The sequence below is a fragment of the Ovis aries genome, chromosome 23 (assembly GCF_016772045.2).
Source record: "Ovis aries strain OAR_USU_Benz2616 breed Rambouillet chromosome 23, ARS-UI_Ramb_v3.0, whole genome shotgun sequence".
NCBI lineage: Eukaryota > Metazoa > Chordata > Mammalia > Artiodactyla > Bovidae > Ovis > Ovis aries.
Window position 1 is genome coordinate 11,089,557 of NC_056076.1, and position 21,566 is coordinate 11,111,122.

At 42.7% G+C, this 21,566-nt stretch overlaps 1 protein-coding gene across 5 annotated transcripts in view; it reads right to left on the reverse strand.

The window, feature by feature from the left end:
• CDH7 (cadherin 7) overlaps window positions 1–21,566 on the reverse strand; it is a 142,625-nt gene that overhangs the window by 70,911 nt on the left and 50,148 nt on the right. For all 5 annotated transcript variants that reach the window (XM_060405191.1, XM_060405190.1, XM_015103578.4 and 2 more), the window contains one exon: window positions 3,356–3,650. In XM_060405191.1, the coding sequence (XP_060261174.1) occupies window positions 3,356–3,650 (295 nt within the window). The remainder of the gene's footprint in view (window positions 1–3,355; window positions 3,651–21,566) is intronic.

A 21,566-nucleotide genomic window follows, 5' to 3' on the forward strand; every position in this document is an offset into this window, starting at 1 on the left:
GAAAACTATACCTCAGTGAATTTTGTCGTATGTATTTTTTTCTGAAAGTGAAGTCGCTTAGTCGTATCCGACTCTTTGTGACCCCATAGACTGTAACCTACCAGGTTCCACTGTCCATGGGATTTTCCCGGCAAGAATACTGGAGTGGGTTGTCATTTCCTTCTCCAGGAGATCTTCACGACCCAGGGATTGAACCTGGGTCTCCCACACTGTAGGCAGACACTTTACCATCTGAGCCACCAGGGAAGTCACCAGGAATTTTTTTTCTTAAGTGTTCATTAAATAATTTATGACACACACATACAGTCACACAGACACACACACCCATTCTTGTGCTTATCTATGCTTTTATGACAACAAATAAGCAATCCTAGGTGACTATGAGGGTCTCAAATCTTATGCTAGTATACAATGAACAAGAAAAAATAGCCCTGAACAATAAACAGAGCAAACTTGTGTTGTATATACCACACTATTTAGTGGCTATTATAACTATTTGGTTACAAGTAAACACTTTGATAAAGAGTCATGATAAATCCATAAGATATATGTTTTATATAAGCATTTACTGTGCTTAGCTCAAGTTTGGATGTTTAATCCAGTGAACTCTCTCACTGTCAAACAAATCCGGAAGACATTTGAAAATCATTTTCTAAAAAGTCCTGACCCTGCGGGAATCAATCAAATAAATAAAATAACTTACACATGTGTATAATAGTCGTATTGTTTGATTCAGAGTGGTACCACTGGAACTAAAACTACAGTGTGCTGTTCAACCTCTAGAACAAAAAGCTCACATTAATCCAATTTCACTGCTATCTTCTGCTTAGGAGAGGAAAGCCTTATCAAGCCCACAAAAACTACCAAAAGTGCCCAGGAGAATTGTAGCATTGAACTGAATTGCTCATACACACTTCAAAACCTCCTGTTTCTCTAAACATTACTACTTTGGGGAGGACTCTCTAAAACCTCCCAAATCTCATTATTGTTGCTGTCATCATATTTGTTGTTTTTGTCATTAAATGAGAGCAGCAGGAAGCATTCTGAAGGTGTGGGTGGTATTGAAAGGGTGTGAATAAGCCTGTTTGGTCAAAGAATGTTTACACAGAAGATAATTATAGGCAGCTGCTGCCACTGTGGTTCAGAACTTTTCCTGACCACAAGCACCCTGGGTTCATTTTCAGTTATTTCTTCAGCGGCTAGAGTCACAGTCCCAAAATAATGTTCCCTCGGAGAAGGCAATGGCTCCCCACTCCAGTAACTTGCCTGGAAAATCCCATGGATGGAGGAGCCTGGTGGGCTGCAGTCCACAGGGTCGCTAAGTCGGACATGACTAAGCGACTTCACTTTCACCTTTCACTTTCATGCATTGGAGAAGGAAATGGCAACCCACTCCAGTGTTCTTGCCTGGATAATCCCAGGGACGGGGGAGCCTGGTGGGCTGCCGTCTATGGGGTTGCACAGAGTCGGACACGACTGAAGTGACTTAGCAATTAGCTCCCATCTGATAGGAACAGAAATTCAGGGTCTCTAAATTGTGATTTCCCTAAAGCGTACATGGAGAAGGCAATGGCACCCCACTCCAGTACTCTTCCCTGGAAAATCCCATGGAAGGAGGAGCCTGGTAGGCTGAAGTCCATGGGGTCGCGAAGAGTCAGACACGACTGAGCGACTTCACTTTCACTTTTCACTTTCATGCATTGGAGAAGGAAATGGCAACCCACTCCAGTGCCTGGAGAATCCCAGGGACAGGGGAGCCTGGTGGGCTCCCGTCTATGGGGTCGCACAGAGTCGGACACAACTGAAGCGACTTAGCAGCAACAGCAGCAATACACATCTTTGCAATTCCAGTTCCCTGCATAGCAGATGTACAGATGAAAGGCTGGAATGAATGCAATGACCTTTATTTCAAGTAAAACAAATCACAATCAATCAATAAAATACAACAAGTCACAATCAGTCAAGTATTATATCACATTGGTAACATTTTCAGGGGTTCCCAGGTGGCACAGTGGTTAAGATCCTGCCAGCCAATGCAAGAGAAACAAGAGACATAGGTTCAATCCCTGGGTCAGGAAGATAACTTTGAGTAGGAAATGGCAACCCGCGCCAGTATTCTTGACTGAGAAATCCCATGGACAGAAGAACCTGGGATCTCAAAGACCCTGGGGTCTCAAAGAGTCAGACATGACTGAGCATATATACACAAAACTTTCGAGTTAAAGACCTGAGTTGAAATAGGTGTAAAAATACAAGCTCCATTATTATTTTAAATAAACTTCCTCCTTCAGTACCATAAACAACAGGAAATGAAATATATAAATCAACTGGTCTCTGTTCTAGCCTCAATTTTTTTTTTTTTTAAATCTTGTAAGATCATCCATATCTAAGTTACATACTGGCTGAAAACTATTCCAAAGGTAGCTAAACAAGTGGAATTTAAAAGAGAATTTAATAGTATTTGAAATACAGTATATACTAAAGGTAATCTACTTTCTATTTTTCCAGTCATGGGGCAATGGTCAGAAGCCCTGTTGGTATAACAGCCTTCATTATTCTTTTATATATCTCACACTGAGCATCACCTTACCATCATTATAAACAGTATATATTTGAGTATAAATTCTCATGCATCTAAATTTCTGGAGAAATTACAAAAAGATTAGTGGTGGCAGGTGAATGGACATTTATGGGCTGAAGCACACTCTACAAGAAACAGACCACATGTTAGCCTGGCTACACTGATAGTCTACCTGATACCCTGGCCCTAGAGACATGCTTAGAATAGTGAATTATTATCCTAACATGGGGAGAAAGAAAACTAAACCATCACAAGAATGTGTCTGGATTTTTTGTTTGTTTGTTTGTTTGATACTAAGTTTATTCGGAAGATTTTTTTAAACCTCTTAAGCATAATTTTAATTTTTTTTTTGGTGGGGGCAGGGGTTGGTGAGCTGTACCACACAGCCTGTAGGATCTTAGTTCCCCTATCAAGGATCAAACCCAGGGTCTGGGCAGTGAAAGCACCAAATTCTAACCACTGGTCTGCCAGGGGCTTCCTTCATTTTTTATATTTTAAATATTAAATTGAAAAGGGATGCTAAGACCTACGTAATTTCTTGAAGACACTGAGCAGTGTAAAAGAAGAATTTCCAAATTTCCGTACAAATAAAATAATGTGTCAAAAAGTAGAATTTAGACACTGGCCACTAACACATCTCAAACATTCCCTCACTCAAAATAGTAATTTCTATACAAATATTAATGTGATATTTTTCTGGTACTTATGATGATTTAATTTTAAACATAAACCTCCCCAAATCAGATAGTGCCAGACCAACTTGCGCTTACTCACCCACAGGCGACATTTCGGGAACCCCTGCCGTATACGGGCCATCCAAGAATCTGGGTTCGTTGTCGTTGATGTCCTGAATCTTGATGACGAACTCCGACTCGGGTTCCACGGGCTTGTTGGTGAGCCGGTCCAATGCCTGGGCTCGAAGTGTGTAGTAGGCTTGCTCCTCGCGATCCAGCCTCTTGGTAGCATGAATATCCCCAGTGTTCTCATCAATAATGAAAATGGAACTTGCCCCTTCGCCTGACAAGATGTATTTGATGGAACCATCTCCTTTATCAACATCAGAGTGAAGCTGGTGAAAAATTCATGTGAGATGAGATTAACTTACAAGAGAGTCAGCGATACGGAGATACGTAAAAATAATTCTAATGTCAGGCAGCAGCACATGAAATTTTATTGTTCTTGGAAAGATAAGCGGACCCGTATTGTGCACAGTGGAAAAGGCTATTTAGAATGTGTCAGCTTGCACTCGTGAGCAAGACAATTGCATTTCTTCTGGTACCCAGCCTCACTTCCAAAGGAATTTTATATCATTCCCAAAGTTAGAAACTTGTCTATCTTTGCCAGTTTTAGCCATCTTCACTGACCAGAGCAGATATTCAGTAAACATGTACAACCAGTCAATTCAATCATATTCCAAGCAAAGGGACTTGTTCGAGAGCATTCATAAGTTTAGATCTGATACATTATGTAAAGTGCTTAGAAATCATCACATCCTTTTCGGGTACCCTTTCCTAGCACCCCCACAACTTCTCATGATTATTAAGTACGGATGGCTGTCCAGTCACTAAATGAGTCTCCAAATCCTTCTATATTTTAAAATTTGAAGCTGGAAAAAAAATTACACTGCTCTCTGAAGTAGGAATTTTAAATCAATATGTGCTTGAGACTTCAACTAAAACCTTTCTTGAAATACCAAGCACTGCATTAGATTTGCATGATTAACCCCGGCTCTGGCTGCAGGGGCAGCCCCTACTGATTTGCATTTCATATCTGGAGCTGTCCCTTCTGTGTATGTCAGAACATTATGTCGAACAGAGGAACCTGAGGAAACTCGGAAATAATTACATCTTTCCCTGAACTTCATAACCTGAGAAATGCAGCACCCAATCCGGAATTTCAACAATCTTTCATCCTCAGGAACCGCTGTGATTCTGGACTGCAATTAATACAAAGGCGAAAACCCAATTTACCAAATAGCAAGGCTGCCTTGCAGAACTATGTTGGCACTCAAAACTATGTTGGCACTCTTTAAAAGACAAGGGGCATGGGGCTTCCCAGGTGGCTCAGTGGAATCCACTGAGTGGATTCATCGTAAGAATCCACCTGCCATCGCAAGAAAAAGACCAAGTGCGAAAAATACAGGATATGAGAAACTATTCAGGCAAGTAGGCACCCCGTCCATTTCCATCTTCAGCTGTTGAGGATACTGCATTTGTACCATGAATTTCTGTGAGTGATCCTTCCATTGCACTGTAACAGCTGTGTTTATACTCGGCTTCGGAATACTTAAGTACCTGATTCATCCTTTTGTTTCTGTAGTTTTCAGCCAGGACAAAATGATACCAAAAAATTAATTTCTGGCACAAGTTTTAATTTAGCTTTGTTCAGAGTTGCCTTAGCGAGTGAATCACTCTGCAGCAAGATTATCCAGCATATGGAGAAGACGTGTTCTTGAAATATAATGAATTATTTAATTTTCTTAAGTCATTCTCAGGGTGTCTATTACATACATATGTAATAGCTTGTATGAGACAAGCTAAAAATCCCTAAAGTTTGACTTATTGAGTACTCCCTGTGTTCCAGGAACTACTGTTAATATTCTCTACAGAGTAACCCATCCCAGGCTCACACTAACTGACTTCATCATCCTTTTAACAGATTAGGAAACTGAGGTAGAGAAAGGCCTGCGGTCACGTGGCCCCTCTGCAGCTGCATCCCTACAGGTGGGGCTAGTGGTAAAGAAGCTGCCAATGCAGGAGGCATGAGAGATGTGGGTTCGATCCCAGGTCCGGAAGATCCCCTGGAGGAGGGCATGGCAACCCACTCCAGTATTCTTGCCTGGAAAATCCCATGGACAGAGGAGCCCGACGGGCTACAGTCTACGGGGTTGCAAAGAGCTGGACATGACTAAAGGGACTCAGCGCACAGCACGCACAGCCTGGTGGAAAGCCCATCCTCTACTCCTGCACTGTGATCCTGCCTCTGGTGGACAGGCTGTGTCCTGTGAGGGGAGGACATTAAAAGCTGCTACAAAGGAGAACTCAACCCAGGGCAGAATAAACAACCCATCCCCACCAGATCGCCCCCCTAGATCTTAAAGATGCTCAATGCTTCCAGGGGTTTACATCAACACCCTTCACAATGTGCCAGAAGGGACCTTTCTGACATCAAAGAACAGCAGTAGACTCCAACACATTCAACAATATAAAGACCTGAGTCCAGAGACAAAAGATGACAGGTGAGAATAAAGCGGGGCTCCCCTGGTGGCTCAGTGGTAAAGGATCCGTTTGTCAACGCAGGAGACGCAGGTTCAACCCCTGGGTTGGGAAGATCCCCTGGAGAAGTGAATGGTTGCCGACTCCAGTGTTCTTGCCTGGAGAATCCCATGGACAGAAGAGCCTGGTGGGCCACAGTCCACGGAGTCGCAAAGAGTCAAACACGACTGAAGTGACGGCACAAGCAAGGAGCAGAGTCCCCCGCTGCACACACCTCTCACAGCCACTCTCTCGACCCCTCCTTGCCTCATCTGTTCCTCTCTGCATTAGCAGAGGGTCTCTACACTATTGCTGATGGTAGTGTGAAATATTAGAAAGAGCTTCTGACCATGGAAATACATAAGTAATACCCAGGCTGCATCTTTAACCAAAGGTATGGGCTCCCATTCACGGGACCAGCCCTTGTGATTCATTTAACTAATTCCTATCAACTGAAGATGGCCGTCTTCACAGCAAGGTGATCCGATGTTCTCGGGGTATTCAGGTAAGGGAGGACACCTTCCTCTCCACGAAATCCTGACTGACCTTCAGCCTGAGCTCTGATGCCATATTTGACGTTATGTGATATCGTTAGTTTTCTCCATTATTGAGAGCGAAAGAGCTGAAAGGTAAAAACGGCTCATATTGCTCGTTTTCCCAGTCATTCAAGGATCAGCATTCTTCTCTTCCACATCTAACTGCCACCACCATCACCAACCCCTCCCCCGCCACACACACACATGCACACGCACACATCTATCGCAGGAGCCCTGAAATCCACCACCCTCCCCATCACTGGCATTTTTCTCCTAGCTGGGACTATTGCTAGGCTTGTAACCACTGCCAAAATTCAGAAGCATAAAAACGCTGTGAGTCTAACCTGGTGTATTTGCAAGGTTAGTAGAGGCATCTGTGGTTGAAAGTAAATGATCAACCAGGAAACATTAAGATGGAGATGAAATTATCAATGATTCCCACACTAAATCTGTAACGCTTCACCCACTACACTCTCCTTAATAGGTGAAGTGAAACCCATGCTGTTAGGAAAAACTAATACCCTTCTGTGATGAAGAAGCATGCTCAGCATACAAAAATGCTGAGAAACTACAGAATGGCAATCTAAGATGCGTGTCAATGCAGTCTCCCCCGCCTCCTCCACACACACACAAACACGGCTGCACAGTCTTTGTAAATGACTATTACAGACTAGAGTAGGACGCTTTACAGTGAAGACCTCTGGCCAGGGAAAAAGAAATTTCTATGGTCCCAATACGGTAAGTGAACAAATTAGCAATAAATGAAAAACACCATAAAAACAAAGATTTGTACTCAATTTGGAGCAGAGTTGAACTCATGATGTTTTGCCTGTTTCATTTGCCAATATCCCCGTAAACCTGATCTTTTGATTCAACTAAGCAATAACAAAATCTTGATTTCTCACCAGAAAAAAAAAAACAAAACACCTCATTTTTACTGTCTGCATCTCTATATCTTTTTCAAAATATTTGTTGTGGCTCCAAAAGTAAATATTTACATTTTTCTTTTTTTTTTTTTTTTTTTTGGGCAAATGAGGACACAGTGAGGAGCACACATCTCTTAGCTGAGTCCAGCTCATGATAAGGCTACCAAACAAGCATAGAGGCGAACCAAGTATGATGCGAATCCAGTGTCTCTGTGTCACCACTGTGTTGGATAACAATGTAAGAATATGAAACTGTTGGATTCCATCATAATCTACCCAGGCCAGGATGCAAAGCACACTTCACATGTGCCTGAAGTATAATCTGTTTAATAATCCACTATGAGGAGAAGATGGGACAAATTGAGAGAGGAACACTGACATATATATACTACCAGGTATAAAACAGAGAGCTAGCGGGAAGCTGCTGTCTGGCAGAGGAAGCTCAGCTCAGCGCTCTGTGATGACCTAGAGGGGTGGGAGGGAGGCCCAAGAGGGAGGAATATATGTATACACAGAGCTGATTCACACTGGACAGCAGAAACCAACACAATATTGTAAAGCAATTATTCTCCAGCTAAAAAACAATAATAATAATCCACTAGGCCTCCATCATCCCACACTCAATGGAATACGCACTCATCACCTCTAACCCATTAACCCTTTCTTCAGTCTTTCTGAACAATAATCCCAGCTTGGAATCTTAAAATCTTCCACTTGGGCTGTAACAAAACTCCCCGGCGACTATTCACGTTGAATAACTCACATCATCTACGCTGTTACATTGCATGTCAGCAATGATCTTCCTAAAACTACACTAAAGTATAGTATAGGGTGTGTCACAGCCTTCATCAAATATATCTAATTGCTTCCCATGGTCTCTGGGTTTAACCCCAGATCTTAAGCACAGGCTCCATGTGGCCATGGGCCATCCCCCCAGTGTCTCTTTCCCGCATCCGAGAGGGCTCTCTACGCCCCAGGCACCTGGGATCGGTCACTGCGGCCGGAGCAGAGCAAGTATGTCCATCCCTTTATAGACCCGGCCTCCATCGTCTCATCCAGCATCTGACACCCAGCTCGACATAACGAAAGGTCCCTTTTACTGAAATGTTAACAATCCTATTTCCCCACACCACCCCCAAGACACGTTGTTTGCATTTCTCTGACAAAATGCCTTTAATTCTGCTTTCTACTGAAAATCTGGTTTAGCTGTTTTCACACTCTAAGAGCTGGGTTCTCTTTATCATCATATTCCACATACTTAACAAACTACTGTAGTAAATTTTGTAAATTTGTAATTCACTTTGTGAAACAGTAGTGCCTGTTTTATTTCCATTTCTATCCTTTTAAGTTTTAATAGCATTAAGTAGAAAGAAAAGAGACTAAACAAATAACATCCCGTATCTCTGGTTTGTTCTCGCTAATCCTCTGAAACCAGGGAGAGGGAATTCAGACACCTTGTTTTCTATGCCCAGGGTAATACTTGCACATTGATACCCTTGTGTTCCCCAAGAGGCAGAGTCCTGCAGGGACAGGCATGCTTTCTTATTCTTGCTTCCCTAAGTCTTATACAGTACTCCACACAGACACAGATGCATAAAGAGGGTTTATAGACTGTTGGACGTTCTCAGATGGCAGAATACCATGTTTTTGATTAAAGAATCTGCCTGCAGTGTGAGAGACCTGGGTTCGATCACTGGGTCAGGAAGATCCCCTGGAGAAGGGAATGGCAACCTCCTCCAGTATTCTTGCCTGGAGAATTCCAGGGACAGAGGAGCCTGCTGGGCTACAGTCCATGAGGTTGCAAAGAGTTGAACACCACTGAGCAAATAACACTATGTTTTCAATTTAAGATTATAAAGAACAACAACAGATCAATACACTGCATTCTAACATTTTTCTTGCATTTATTTAATCAACTAGGACCTGATATAAACTACCTGATCTATCACTGTGATCCATCTGAAAATGGAAAATATTCCTCAATCTAGTGAGGTAAAAAAATCAATTCGATATACCGACCCACTTTTCTTCCCTCTATGAACACGTTCCACTCTGCTTGTTTCTGACCCGACTGTTGATCTTGTCTTTACTCTCCTGGTTCCCCTCCTCTATAAAATACCTGCACTTGAACTTCACTGAACAACTGTGACAACTACTTGAGATGATGTAGAAGGGTATGATTATAAATTACTATAATGTCAGGACTGTACTTATTAATGTTTTGCTTTTGAAAACATTACACTTTCATATCATAAAAAAGGCCAATATAGTCATCAGATGAAACTGAGAATGTTATCATGAAAGATAATGTTTATCATGAAAGTTTTGACACTAAAAATATAAAACTAAAAAAGAAAGCCTCCGTGATCCTCAATGATGAAATACAATGATGGAAATACTTAATGTTATATTTAACATTATAATTAATTATAATTAATGTTATATTTAATTTTTTTGTAATGAATACTTGTATAAAAAATGCAAAATGCATGTAGAAACAAAAGTTTATGCTGCTACATTTCTGTTCAAAAATGGAGTAATGATGGCTGAACACAAAATATGCATATGTTCCTTTGAACAGCATGTTAACCCATCAGAGAATGATTTATATACTGAACATCAGGCAAAAGATTTCTAAGGTAAATTTTCTACTGCTGATTTACTTATTCTAGTTATTTTTTTTTTTTTAAGTTTAAAACTGTGTTACAGATTTTTAGAACTCATGCAGTTTACTTTTGCTAAACTTTCACAAGGTTAAAATAATAAGTATGGAGGGCAGCTTTAAACAATAATTGGCAGGGAAAAAAACTGCTTGAATATACACATTACGTGCAAGTTTTCTTTTCTCATTATGCTTTTAAATAGATATTTTCCACTTACCACTGGACACGATGTAATTATCAAGCTGTTGAAGAAATATTACAGATGAAAACAAGTACAAGAGTCATTTTTTTTTTCTGGTTGAAGTATTCCTAATTTATAATTATCATTGTGATCCAGGGTAATGGAACACAATTTTCTTGTGAGGCATCTTTGAGGAAGATGCGTGGTTTAAGAAGCATAGGTATTAATTACTACGTGCATACACACTAACTCGCCTCATTTGCGTCCGACTCTTCACAATGCTATGGACTATAGCCCGCCAGGCTCCTCTGTCTGTGGGAATCCCCAGGCAAGAATACTGAAGTGGGTTGCCATTGTCTTCTCCAGGGCATCTCCTGACCCAGGGTTCGAACCCATGGCTCTTCTGTCTCCTACACTGGCTGGCAGGTTCTTTACCACTAGCGCCACCTGGGAAGCCCTTCTTTACTACACATAAAGGGCTTCCCTGATGGCTCAGTTGGTAAAGAATCCACCTCAATGCAGGAGACCCAAGTTCAATTCCTGGGTCGGGAAGGTCTGCTGGAGAAGGGATAGGCTACCCATTCCAGTATTCTTGTGCTTCCCTTGTGGCTCAGCTGGCATAGAATCCGCCTGCAATGTGGGAGATGTGAATTCAATCCCTGGGTTGCGAAGATCCCCTGGAGAAGGGAAAGGCTACCCACTCCAGTATTCTGGCCTGGAGAATTCCATGGACTGTATAATCCATGAAGGTAAAAAGAGTTGGACATGACTGAGTGACCTTCACTCACACACTCATAAAGTAATAAAGGAGGAGAATATGACACAGAACTATTTAGGAAAGATTAAAACAGACGGGGAAACAGTGGAAACAGTGTCAGACCTTATTTGGGGGGGCTCCAAAATCACTGCAGATGGTGATTGCAGCCATGAAATTAAAAGACGCTTACTCCTTGGAAGAAAAGTTGTGACCAACCTAGATAGCATATTGAAAAGCAGAGACATTACTTTGCCGACTAAGGTCCGTCTAGTCAAGGCTACGGTTTTTCCTGTGGTCATGTATGGAAGTGAGAGTTGGACTGTGAAGAAAGCTGAGCGCCAAGGAATTGATGCTTTTGAACTGTGGTGTTGGAGAAGACTCTTGAGAGTCCCTTGGACTTCAAGGAGATCCAACCAGTTCATCCTAAAGGAGACCAGTCCTGGGTGTTTGTTGGAAGGAATGATGCTAAAGCTGAAACTCCAGTACTTTTTGGCCTCCTCATGCGAAGAGTTGACTCATTGGAAAAGGGAGGGGTTGGGGGCAGGAGGAAAAGGGGATGACAGAGGATGAAATGGCTGGATGGCATCACTGACTCGATGGACTTGAGTCTGAGTGAACTCCGGGAGATGGTGATAGACAGGGAGGCCTGGAGTGCCACGATTCATTGGGTTGCAAAGAGTCAGACACGACTGAGCGACTGAACTGAACTGAACTGAAAATCTGCTAGAACAGCTCTTAAAAGAAAAAAAACACAAACAGTATATTTTGAAAAGGAAGGACTACTATGAATTTTTATCCTCAGGAAAAGTTCACCCTAATGCAGTGGCAAGAGACATTCATTCTGGGGTTCAGTCCATACTAAGCAGCAGAGTGGTATCAACAGATAGGTCCAGGCAAAGGAACCAGAGGTATGTCTACTGAATCTCTGCGTCTTAGCTTGCTGCCTTCAGTTTAGCTTAGCCTCTCAGTCGTGTCCGACTCTTTGCAACCCCATGGACTGCAGCACACCAGGCCCCCCTGTCCATCACCAACTCCCAGAGTTTACTCAAACTCATGTCTATTGAGTCGGTGATGCCATCCAACCATCTCATCCTCTGTTGTCCCCTTCTTTGACTGCCCTCAATCTTTCCCAGCATCAGTGTCTTTTCAAATGAGTCAACTCTTTGCATCAGGTGGCCAAAGTATTGGAGTTTCAGCTTCAACATCAGTCCTTCCAGTGAACACCTAGGACTTATCTTCTTTAGGATGGACTGGTTGGATCTCCTTGCAGTCCAAGGGACTCTCAAGAGTCTTCTCCAACACCACAGTTCAAAAGCATCAATTCTTTGGCACTCAGCTTTCCTTATAGTCCAACTCTCACATCCATTCATGACTACTGGAAAAACCATAGCCTTGATTAGACGGAGCATTGTTGGCAAGTAACGTCTCTGCTTTTTAATCTGCTGTCTTGCTGCCTTGATCACACCTAAATCCCAGTTTATTGCTAGTTATAGATCAGTCAAGGCTATGGTCTTTCCAGTAGTCACGTACACTTATAAGAGCTACACAATAAAGAAGGTAGAGAGCTGAAGAATTGATGTTTTCAAAATCTGGTGTTGGAGAAGACTCTTGAGAGTCCCTTGAACAGCAAGGAGATCAAACAAGTTAATCCTAAAGGAAATCAACCCTGAATATTCATTGAAAGGACTGATGCTAAAGTTGAAGCTTCTGTACTCTGGCCACCTGATGTGAAGAGCTGACTCACTGGAAAAGACCCTGATCCTGGGAAAGATAGAAGGCTAGAGGAGAAGGGGCAACAGAGGATGAGATGGTTGGATGGCATCACCGATTCACTGGACATGAGCTTGGGCAAACTTCGGGAGATGCTGAGGGACAGAGAAGCCTGGAGGCTACAGTCCATGGAGTTGTGAAGAGTCAAACACGATTTGGTGACTGAACAACAGCAACAACCAGTCAGCATCCTCGGTGTTCACTTAGCCTTAAACCCTGAAGTGAGGATAAAATGAAGTAATTATTTGTAAGTATTTTGTAAAATGCCACTTTCTATCCATACATGTACATCCACATAGAGCTGTACCATGAAGTACCTGCCTTCCTTAGTGGGGGAGATCTTGCGTTAGTTTGAAAAAGTTCTACGCTCACGGCTATGGTGTGGTTACTCGGAGCTTCATGTAAAGAGCCCTGCCTTTTTCACCAGGGACTGAGTGAAAGCAGCTCAGAGAAGCATTTTCATTCCACGTGCTACATGCCACTCCCTAGAGAAAGCTCCACGGCACACATCTCATCATCTCTCAGTTGCTGTCTCCAGGACACATATCCATACCTTTCAACCAACTGAAAAAAAAATCTGCCTGGAGTCAGCTTCTTACTGATCAAAAGTCCTTGTCACCTAATTTCATCATGAGAGCGCAGTGTTCTCCACTTCTTGGCTCCGGCCTAAATGCCAAGTCACAAAACAGAAGCAGTTAGAGAGCAAACCCTTGGAAGATTTCAGCTCTCTTCTCAGGAGGATGACTTTAAATTTCACTTCTTGAAGTGGAGGTTGAGCAGAATTTTCCCACAGAAACACTGCACGTCTACTCAAAAGAATTAACAATTTCAACTGCCATATGCTTATGATAAAAATATCAGAAATTCCGCAGAGTCAGACTCAACTCAGCCACTGAACCACAACAAAGCAAACAAACTGGGAGTGGAAAGAAAATACTTATGAAATCAAACCTCAGAGGTTCTTCTCACACTCGAGACTCCCCTGCAGGGGATCCACAGTGGGTCACCCCCATCCCATCCCACTTCATCCCAAAGGCTGGGCTGCAGCACCCAGTTCAACTACTGGAAGTGCCGGAGTCAGTCTCTCTCAGCCCTTACCACTTGCTGTAGGAAAACACCCTCTATTGGAGGGAGACGCCTCCTTAAACATCACAGAGCTTCCTGGGGCAAGTAGAATACACAAGACCAGGAACTACAATTATAATGGGAATGCCTGTGTTATCCTCATTCCTACTGATGCTTCTGTTTCAAGAGCAAGGTGATTCCACCAGGTTCAAAGTGCTCTCTGCCTTGTCCCCTGGACTCCCTGCACCAAGGGACCAACAAGCAAAGAGAAGCATTGCATCCTGGTAGGTGTAATTCATTTTGACTACCAGGAGGAGCCAGGCTTCTGTTACACGATGGAGACAGGAAGACAGGCTCAGCATCCGGGCCCTTGGGTCACTCCTGATACTCTCTTGCCCCATTTTGATGCTACAAGTGCAGGAACCTCAGCCTGAGGCAGGCTGGGTGATGAGAGGAAAATGGTGCATACTGATTGGAACCTGGAGACCACCTACAGCATCAGGGGCTGTAGTCCATCTTTCTGACCTTCCTGTAAATCCCACCAAGAAAAGAGATCAAATATGAGCTATAGGAGCTGCCCCCTGAACTGACGACCTCAAGCCGGGGGTGGGGGCCCCTCTGGCAGTCATCATGGGGTGTCATGGCAGTGACCTCCCAGGTCCACTTCCTACCTGACCCCAGGAAATGCTAGGAGTGCCAGGTGCTGATGCTTCTCAGCTAAGTTCTTCCTAAAAACTGTCACTCACCTAGGGGATATTTATGAATCTGGCAAATTGCAAAAAACGGCACAAGAGAGCCACTTTGCTGAAGGTAATACTTCCTTCTCGGGGGCATCCCCCAGGCAATGACTGGCTGATTTCAAGCTCCCCCTGCTCCCCTGATCCAGGTCGACTCTGAAGAGCCTTGCCAGCTGCACACATCCCCGGAGACTAGCCCCTTCCAGGTTGCAAATGCACCGCAGTTCACCCCCTCCCGCTGCCCAGTCCTCCCTCCCTCCCTCCATCACCAATTTCGATTGTGAAAACCACTTCAATGCATCCCCGAAAGGCACATCCCTGACTCAGCGTCTGTTCCCCGGGCGCAGGTAACTCACTCACCGACTAATGAGTGGCAGCACTTGGCTCTCCAAGGACATCTGTGCTCACACACCCCAGGCCTCCTCCCGCAGGGGCACAGGCAGGTGAGAAGCACATTTGCACAATGTGGTGAGAGAGATGCACACAGAGACCAGAAGGGGAAGCCACTCGGAAGAAGCTGCAGGAGGCACAGTTCTTAAAAGACATTTCCCCGGGCGGAATGGCGCTTGTTCCCTTCCATCCACACCTGATACAATCTTATTTTTCCCATGGTCCCAAACCCTTTAATTTCTGGACACTTGACACTGTGAATGAACCAGTCACAAGTGTAAGGAGGATTCTCTGTGGGGGGTTTTATTTGGAAAACAGGAAGAAGAAGAAGAAGGGCCTTAACTCACTGAGCCCAGGAGCCAAAGCTCAATGCGCTTCTTCTTACACAAGCCCCTCAAGTCCTCCACGCCCAGGGCAAGCATCTTCTCTTCAACCAGGTGGTGACACGCCCAGACCCACCGCAGAATTGGAGAAGGAAACGGCAACCCACTCCAGTATTCTTGCCTAGAGAATCCTGTGGACAGAGGATCCTGGTGGGCTGCTGTCCATGGGGTGGCAAAGAGTCAGACACGACTGAGGGTGCACACACACACACACACCACAGAACAGTTCGACTAGAGTATGTGCCCATGGGCTTTATCATTATTATTACTTTTAAAAGATCTCCAGACCATGCTATTATACACCCAATCTAAGATTTACACACCAAAAGGGAAGAAAGGAATACAGAGGAAGCTGAGGAAAATATTCTTCCATTTGACTAATGACATCATCTTGAAAGGCACACAGGTTCATTAATTAGATTTTAAAAAAAAAGCATGCCTGCAGAGCTGAGGCAATAATTTGCCTTCATAGAATTCCTGGAATAATTTCAACAAACACAAAATCTTCCTAAATAAAAAACAAACCCATTTTCCAAGTCAGGACCCGCCACGGGGTATGTAATTGTCTCATGGAAAACATAGCAGGTATAAGAAATAAGAAGGCTATATTCTGACTCAGGTGACCTAAGGAGAAGACACATTTTCTCCTGCTCTAAATAACATTATCATTTAAAAATAAATGAGAAAAGTCAAGTCTCTTGTGAGCCTTCTCAGCACGCAAAGCAACCAAGGGAGGCCTTACCCTTCTGCAGCTGAGTCTGGATTTGTGTTTAATGCCCTAGAGGTAAAAGTGTCTGTAAAGAAATGTAATAAAGTTAATAAAGCTATAGGAACATAAGGGAGAAAAACTTGGCAGCCCGAAGTGTCTCTCTGTCATGAGGATTATTTTGAGCTGAAAACTAGACAGAAAATACTCAGGAAGAAACTTTGACCTGTCCTCTAACTGCCTAAAACAATTCAGATGGGGGGTCTGCTCCCCCAATACAGCTATAACCAAACATGCCTGCAAAGAATGAGGTGGGTGTGTGGTGCGGGGAACTGGACGGGACCTGCAGTCCAAAGACCACTCTATTCCCCAGCCCTTCTGCCTGGCCCAGCAAACATCTGCTCACCAAACACGCATGTTTATGGAAAAGTTCTCCCCTTTGAAGTCCCAAACCACTACCTCCAACATCCTCTTTTGCCTTTAACTGAGATGGTAGTTAGGGTGAGGGGTTGAGCCCTTGTGGCAAGTCCTTCTGGGTCTCTCCCTTCTATTTCAAATTTCTAATTTTCTCCTGTAAATCGGTCTATATGAATTTAGTGCTTAGGCCAGCCAGAAGAACCTAGAGGGGGAGAGGGAAATTTCTTTCTCCTGACCTCAGCTTGCAATTTGGTTTAACGAACTCAACAGAACTAGTTCTTTTTATTTTAAAAATCTATGTCCTAAGTTTACAGAAAGTAACATTACACAATTTGCTAACCTAAACACAACTGTCAGGAAGGGGTGCGTATGTTAAAGGAAGTGTTGTTGATAATACTTACAACTTGTCTGATATCTTATGCACAAATTCAATTAGTATCACTTACAAATATACACACTAAGAAAACCCATTTGCTGTCTGTGATGTTTAAAATGTTGTACATTTTCTCTGGGTTTTATCACATCACATTACAGATACATGGATTAGATGTATTATTCTATTTCAACTTGAATCACCCCAAACTCCTTGCAGCAGTGCTGTGATGATAATAATTTTCTGGTAGAAGCGTGCTACTGAGGGATATTAATACAAGGAAACATTTCTGGAGGGCATCATTAGGGGTGGGCATTTCCCCCCGTTTTCTATGTTGCTTCTATTAAAAACTTCCTTTGCTACTGATCCAAAAAATTAATTTTAAAAGTGCCAGCTGAATTTTTTTTAATATTATCTGTGATTTAAATAAAAAAGAAGTCCCAGTCCAGGTTCGATGCAGAATACAGGATGCTTGGGACTGGTGCACTGGGATGACCCAGAGAGATGGTATGGGGTGGGAGGTGGGAGGGGGGTTCAGGATGGGGAACACATGTACACCCATGGTGGATTCATGTTGATGTATGGCAAAACCAATACAATATTGCAAAGTAACTAGCCTCCAATTAAAATAAATAAATTTAAATTTAAAAGAAAAAAAAGAATGCAAGAAATATAGGAATGCCTTTATCAGGCAGGTCAAGCTCATTGAACACTGAGAATAAAGTAAAAATGTATTTAAAAAAAAAAGAAGTCCATACCGGAATAAACATGTATGGTCACATGTCAAACATAAAACAATTATTAGTAATCACTGTGACCGACCAGTGGGTTCTGACTGCGATACTATGTGGAGAGACCATTTTAATGACAGAAAATTTTCCTGCTGACCATCAGATCCAGACTAACTCAAAACCCCATCACTCCTGTTAAAGACTGTATCCTCTGTTTCTTTCTGTGTATTCTTACACTTTCTTTGTACTGAAAAGATATCCAACCAGTCCATCCTAAAGGAGATCAGTCCTGAGTGTTCACTGGAAGGACTGATGCTGAAGCTGAAACTCAAATACTTTGGCCACTTGATGCGAAGAGCTGACTCATTTGAAAAGACCCTGATGCTGGGAAAGATTGAGGGCAGGCGGAGAAGGGGACAACAGAGGATGAGGTGGTTGGATGGCATCACTGAATCAATGGACATGAGTTCGAGTAAATTCTGGGAGTTGGTGATGGACAGGGAGGCCTGGCGTGCTGCGGTCCATGGGGTTGCAAAGTCAGACACGACTGAGCAACTGAACTGAACACTTACTTTATCACTTTATATGTGCAATCCAGACTTCTATCCACCCCGCTTCACATATTGTTTCATAGCTCTTTTATTCAAATGCTAATAGTGAGAGCTAATATTTATTGAGTGTAATTATGTGCCAGACACATGGCCAAAGGGCCTTTAATTCTCCTAACAAACTTCTGCACTGGGCATTATTGGCCTAATTTTACACAGAAGGAAAGTGTTTTTTAATAGGATTCAGTGCTATGTCTAAACTTACCTAAAACGGTCAAATTTCACTCTTAGATCTTGCCAGCAGCAAAGTCTGTATTTTACCAGATCTCATCTATACCACGCTGCCCGCTCCTCACCTCCCACCATAAGAGCTGAATGACCTTAAAGATCTTAGATTCTTGTATTCCCTGATACAAAAAAACCCAACTATTAGTAAGGCAAAATGTCAGTTCCTAGCTACTGAATTTCTGAACTTTTCTTTTTTTTTTTTTCCCCCTGATGCCTCCTGATCCTTTCAGCTCCACCCCCAAACAGTTGCCAATTTCCAATTTTTTTTGAGAGCTTTAAATATTTAACTAATTCTGCTTCTTGTAGTCTATCTTAAGAAAAGCATCATTCATGCAAAGTTCTATATACAAGCATTGCACTGAATCATTCCCTTTAATATGGCAAAGACTGAAAATAATTTAAACATTCAATCATGTATCTTTTATGCATCCATTCAATAATGCTTTTGAAGGATTTTTAGAAAAAAGTTCACAGTAGATGAGAAATATCATGGAAAACGCTAAGCAAGCAAAAGATTATATATTATGGTTACACAATCACTATATAAATACAACTATAAAAGTAAGAAAGTATTCCAAAAGGTTGACAGTAGTTAAGAGCGCATGACAGACTGGACATACCCACCTCAAGAGCCACCTCGGCTATTGTCTCTCCCTCGCCCATCACTGCCCTGAATCAGGATTTCACTGTTTCTCACACACATTAACAGTGAAGCAAGTCATACCATCCCCAAAATGCACAGACTCTCAACAAGTCTCCCCTCTTAAAACATCTCTGACATGAATTATTAGGTGATTGTCCCCTGCATCTTACAGAATATTAACAGTTTCATTGCTCTCCAGCTCAAGATCATGGGTGGCTTCCTAATACTTTCCAAAGTAAAGACCAGCTTAGTATCAAGGTCTACCACGGCATAAACTCAATGACCATAAGGTGCAGCATAATCACGTATCATGCCCCAAAAGAACAAGAAACCTCTATGTTATCACTTTAAGATGTCCTTATTTGCATGAGGTGTCCCGATTCTGAAGGCAAAATGTAGGGGTAGGGGGAATGCACCTTATAATTGAGAGAATATGCTCTTCTTTGGTTCTTCTCTATTTCCTATTTGTAATTCTCCCATAATCTCCTACACCAACCCCCTTCTGCCCTGGAATGCAACAGACAAGAACACATTGCCTAAGGCTTTCTACAATCAAATCCATCAAATTTCATACCAAAATTATTCCTATTTTGCGTTTATCTATCATGAAAATCAAGGCACATCAAGTAAAAATGAAAAGAGCACATGATGCATTGAATATTATGTTACTCAAGAAAACACAGTGCCACAAGCTTCAATAAGTGACAGGATTTTGTTTAGTACCGCCAAGGCATGCATTTTCTCCAGAACATCTTTTAAGATGATCTTATTTTTACTTTCTTTACAAAATCAAGTCTCCGTTGCAATCCCGCTGAGTGACAGTCTCCTCTGGTGACAAGTCGTGTGATCAAATGTTGTAAGCAGTTTATCATTACCCCCATCAGCAAAAACCTTGTCTAATTCTTGCAGGATCAATCTATAGATTGGACTAAGACTGTTAGACAGGCTTTTAATGCAGTGAAATTTTTTTTTTAATTACATGGAAATAAGTATATTCACTGTAACTTCTCACGTGTGAGTGCTAAGTTACTTCAGTGGTGTCTGACTCTTTGTGACCCTATGGGCTGTAGCCTGCCAGGCTCCTCTGTCTATGAGATTCTCCAAGCAAGAATACTGGAGTGGGCTGCCATGCCCTCCTCCAGGGGATCTTCCTGACCCAGGAATCAAACCCTCATCATTCGGTCTCCTGCACTGGCAGGCAGGTTCTTCCCCACTAGCGCTACCTACATGTGCATACTTAATGCAAAAAAAAAAAAAGTCTCAAAACTTTGTGGGATGGAAACTGAGACACCCACCCCTTCCTTCCCTACAAACACTCAAGTTGTGAAGAATAATTGTTAAATCCCTCAGTACACATGAAAGGGAAAGAAAAACCAGAAACGAATGATTCAGGGAGGAAGGGAAAGCTATTAAACCGTTCAAGGAGGGTCTCAGACATGGGTTAGCCAAGGACAGAGTTTCAGATGAGGACTGGTTCGTGGCAGTGTTGAACGGCATGCCTCCTCCCATGGCTTCACTTAAATGCAATAATTTTTTTTTAATATTGTTCATAGTTTTTAAAAAAATGCTTACAGATTTTGTTGTAATAGAAATCAGTAAATAGCTGAGTTTTGGTACAGGTCAAACAGAATCAGTCTGCACAGATGAGAGAGCCTCTGGAAATAGGGTATGAAAATAGTGAAGAATGCTCTCTTATCCACAGCTCTGCAGGGCTTAGAGCTACAAGATTACAATGCAACACTGCTGTCACAAAGCTGGAAAAATGTATCATTCCAGTATACAATCTTATTCCTATGCTTATCCCCTTAGGAAGAAGATACACATATTCTCCCATCTGCATTGTGAGTACTTGCTTTTTAATACAAAGCAAGAAAACTAAAACATAAATGACACACAGCTGTAGGGTGGAATACTGCCTACTGTTTTACCTACAAGCTTCTCGAAGGGGATAACACCAGAGCTTTTTCAAGGCTGAGGTATTTGATTCCTTTCTCTGTACTCTACAGACACTGACTTCCTTTTGAGCCCAGAGGGCACATCAATTCAGTTCTCTAGAGGATAGAAACCAGAAAGCCCTTCCTTTCCCTTTTCTGTGCCTTTTGTTTTTTCCAGTTCTCTAAGATGTCTTCCATGTTTGGCCACTCTTGAGAACGCATTGCCCGAGCAAACATCCTGGTGCTCTGTGGAATGCAGCTGGAACTTCTAAAAGCCCTTTTCTCATACACAGAATGTCAGTCTCAGGAGCACATAAGAAAACTGGCTAAGAGACCTCCATAGAACAGTCAATGTCGTTTTCAAAACTCAATATCCAGTGCCCTATAAACAAATTAGTGTACTAAACGGAGAACGGTTTTTCAGTCAAATGCCACTGAATTAAAACTCAGCAAAATCAATTTAAAATAAAGGCCAAAGAGCAACAGACAAGGATGAGGAGAACTGAGCATACAGACAACTATGAGGGGTTCCCAGGTGGCGCAAGTGGTAAAGAATCCACCTGCCAAGACACGAGACACAGAGACGCGGGCAGATCCCCCGAGGAGGGCGTGGCAACCCACTGGAGTGCTCTTGCCTGGAGAATCCCATGGACAGAGGAGCCTGGCGGACCACAGTCCATGGG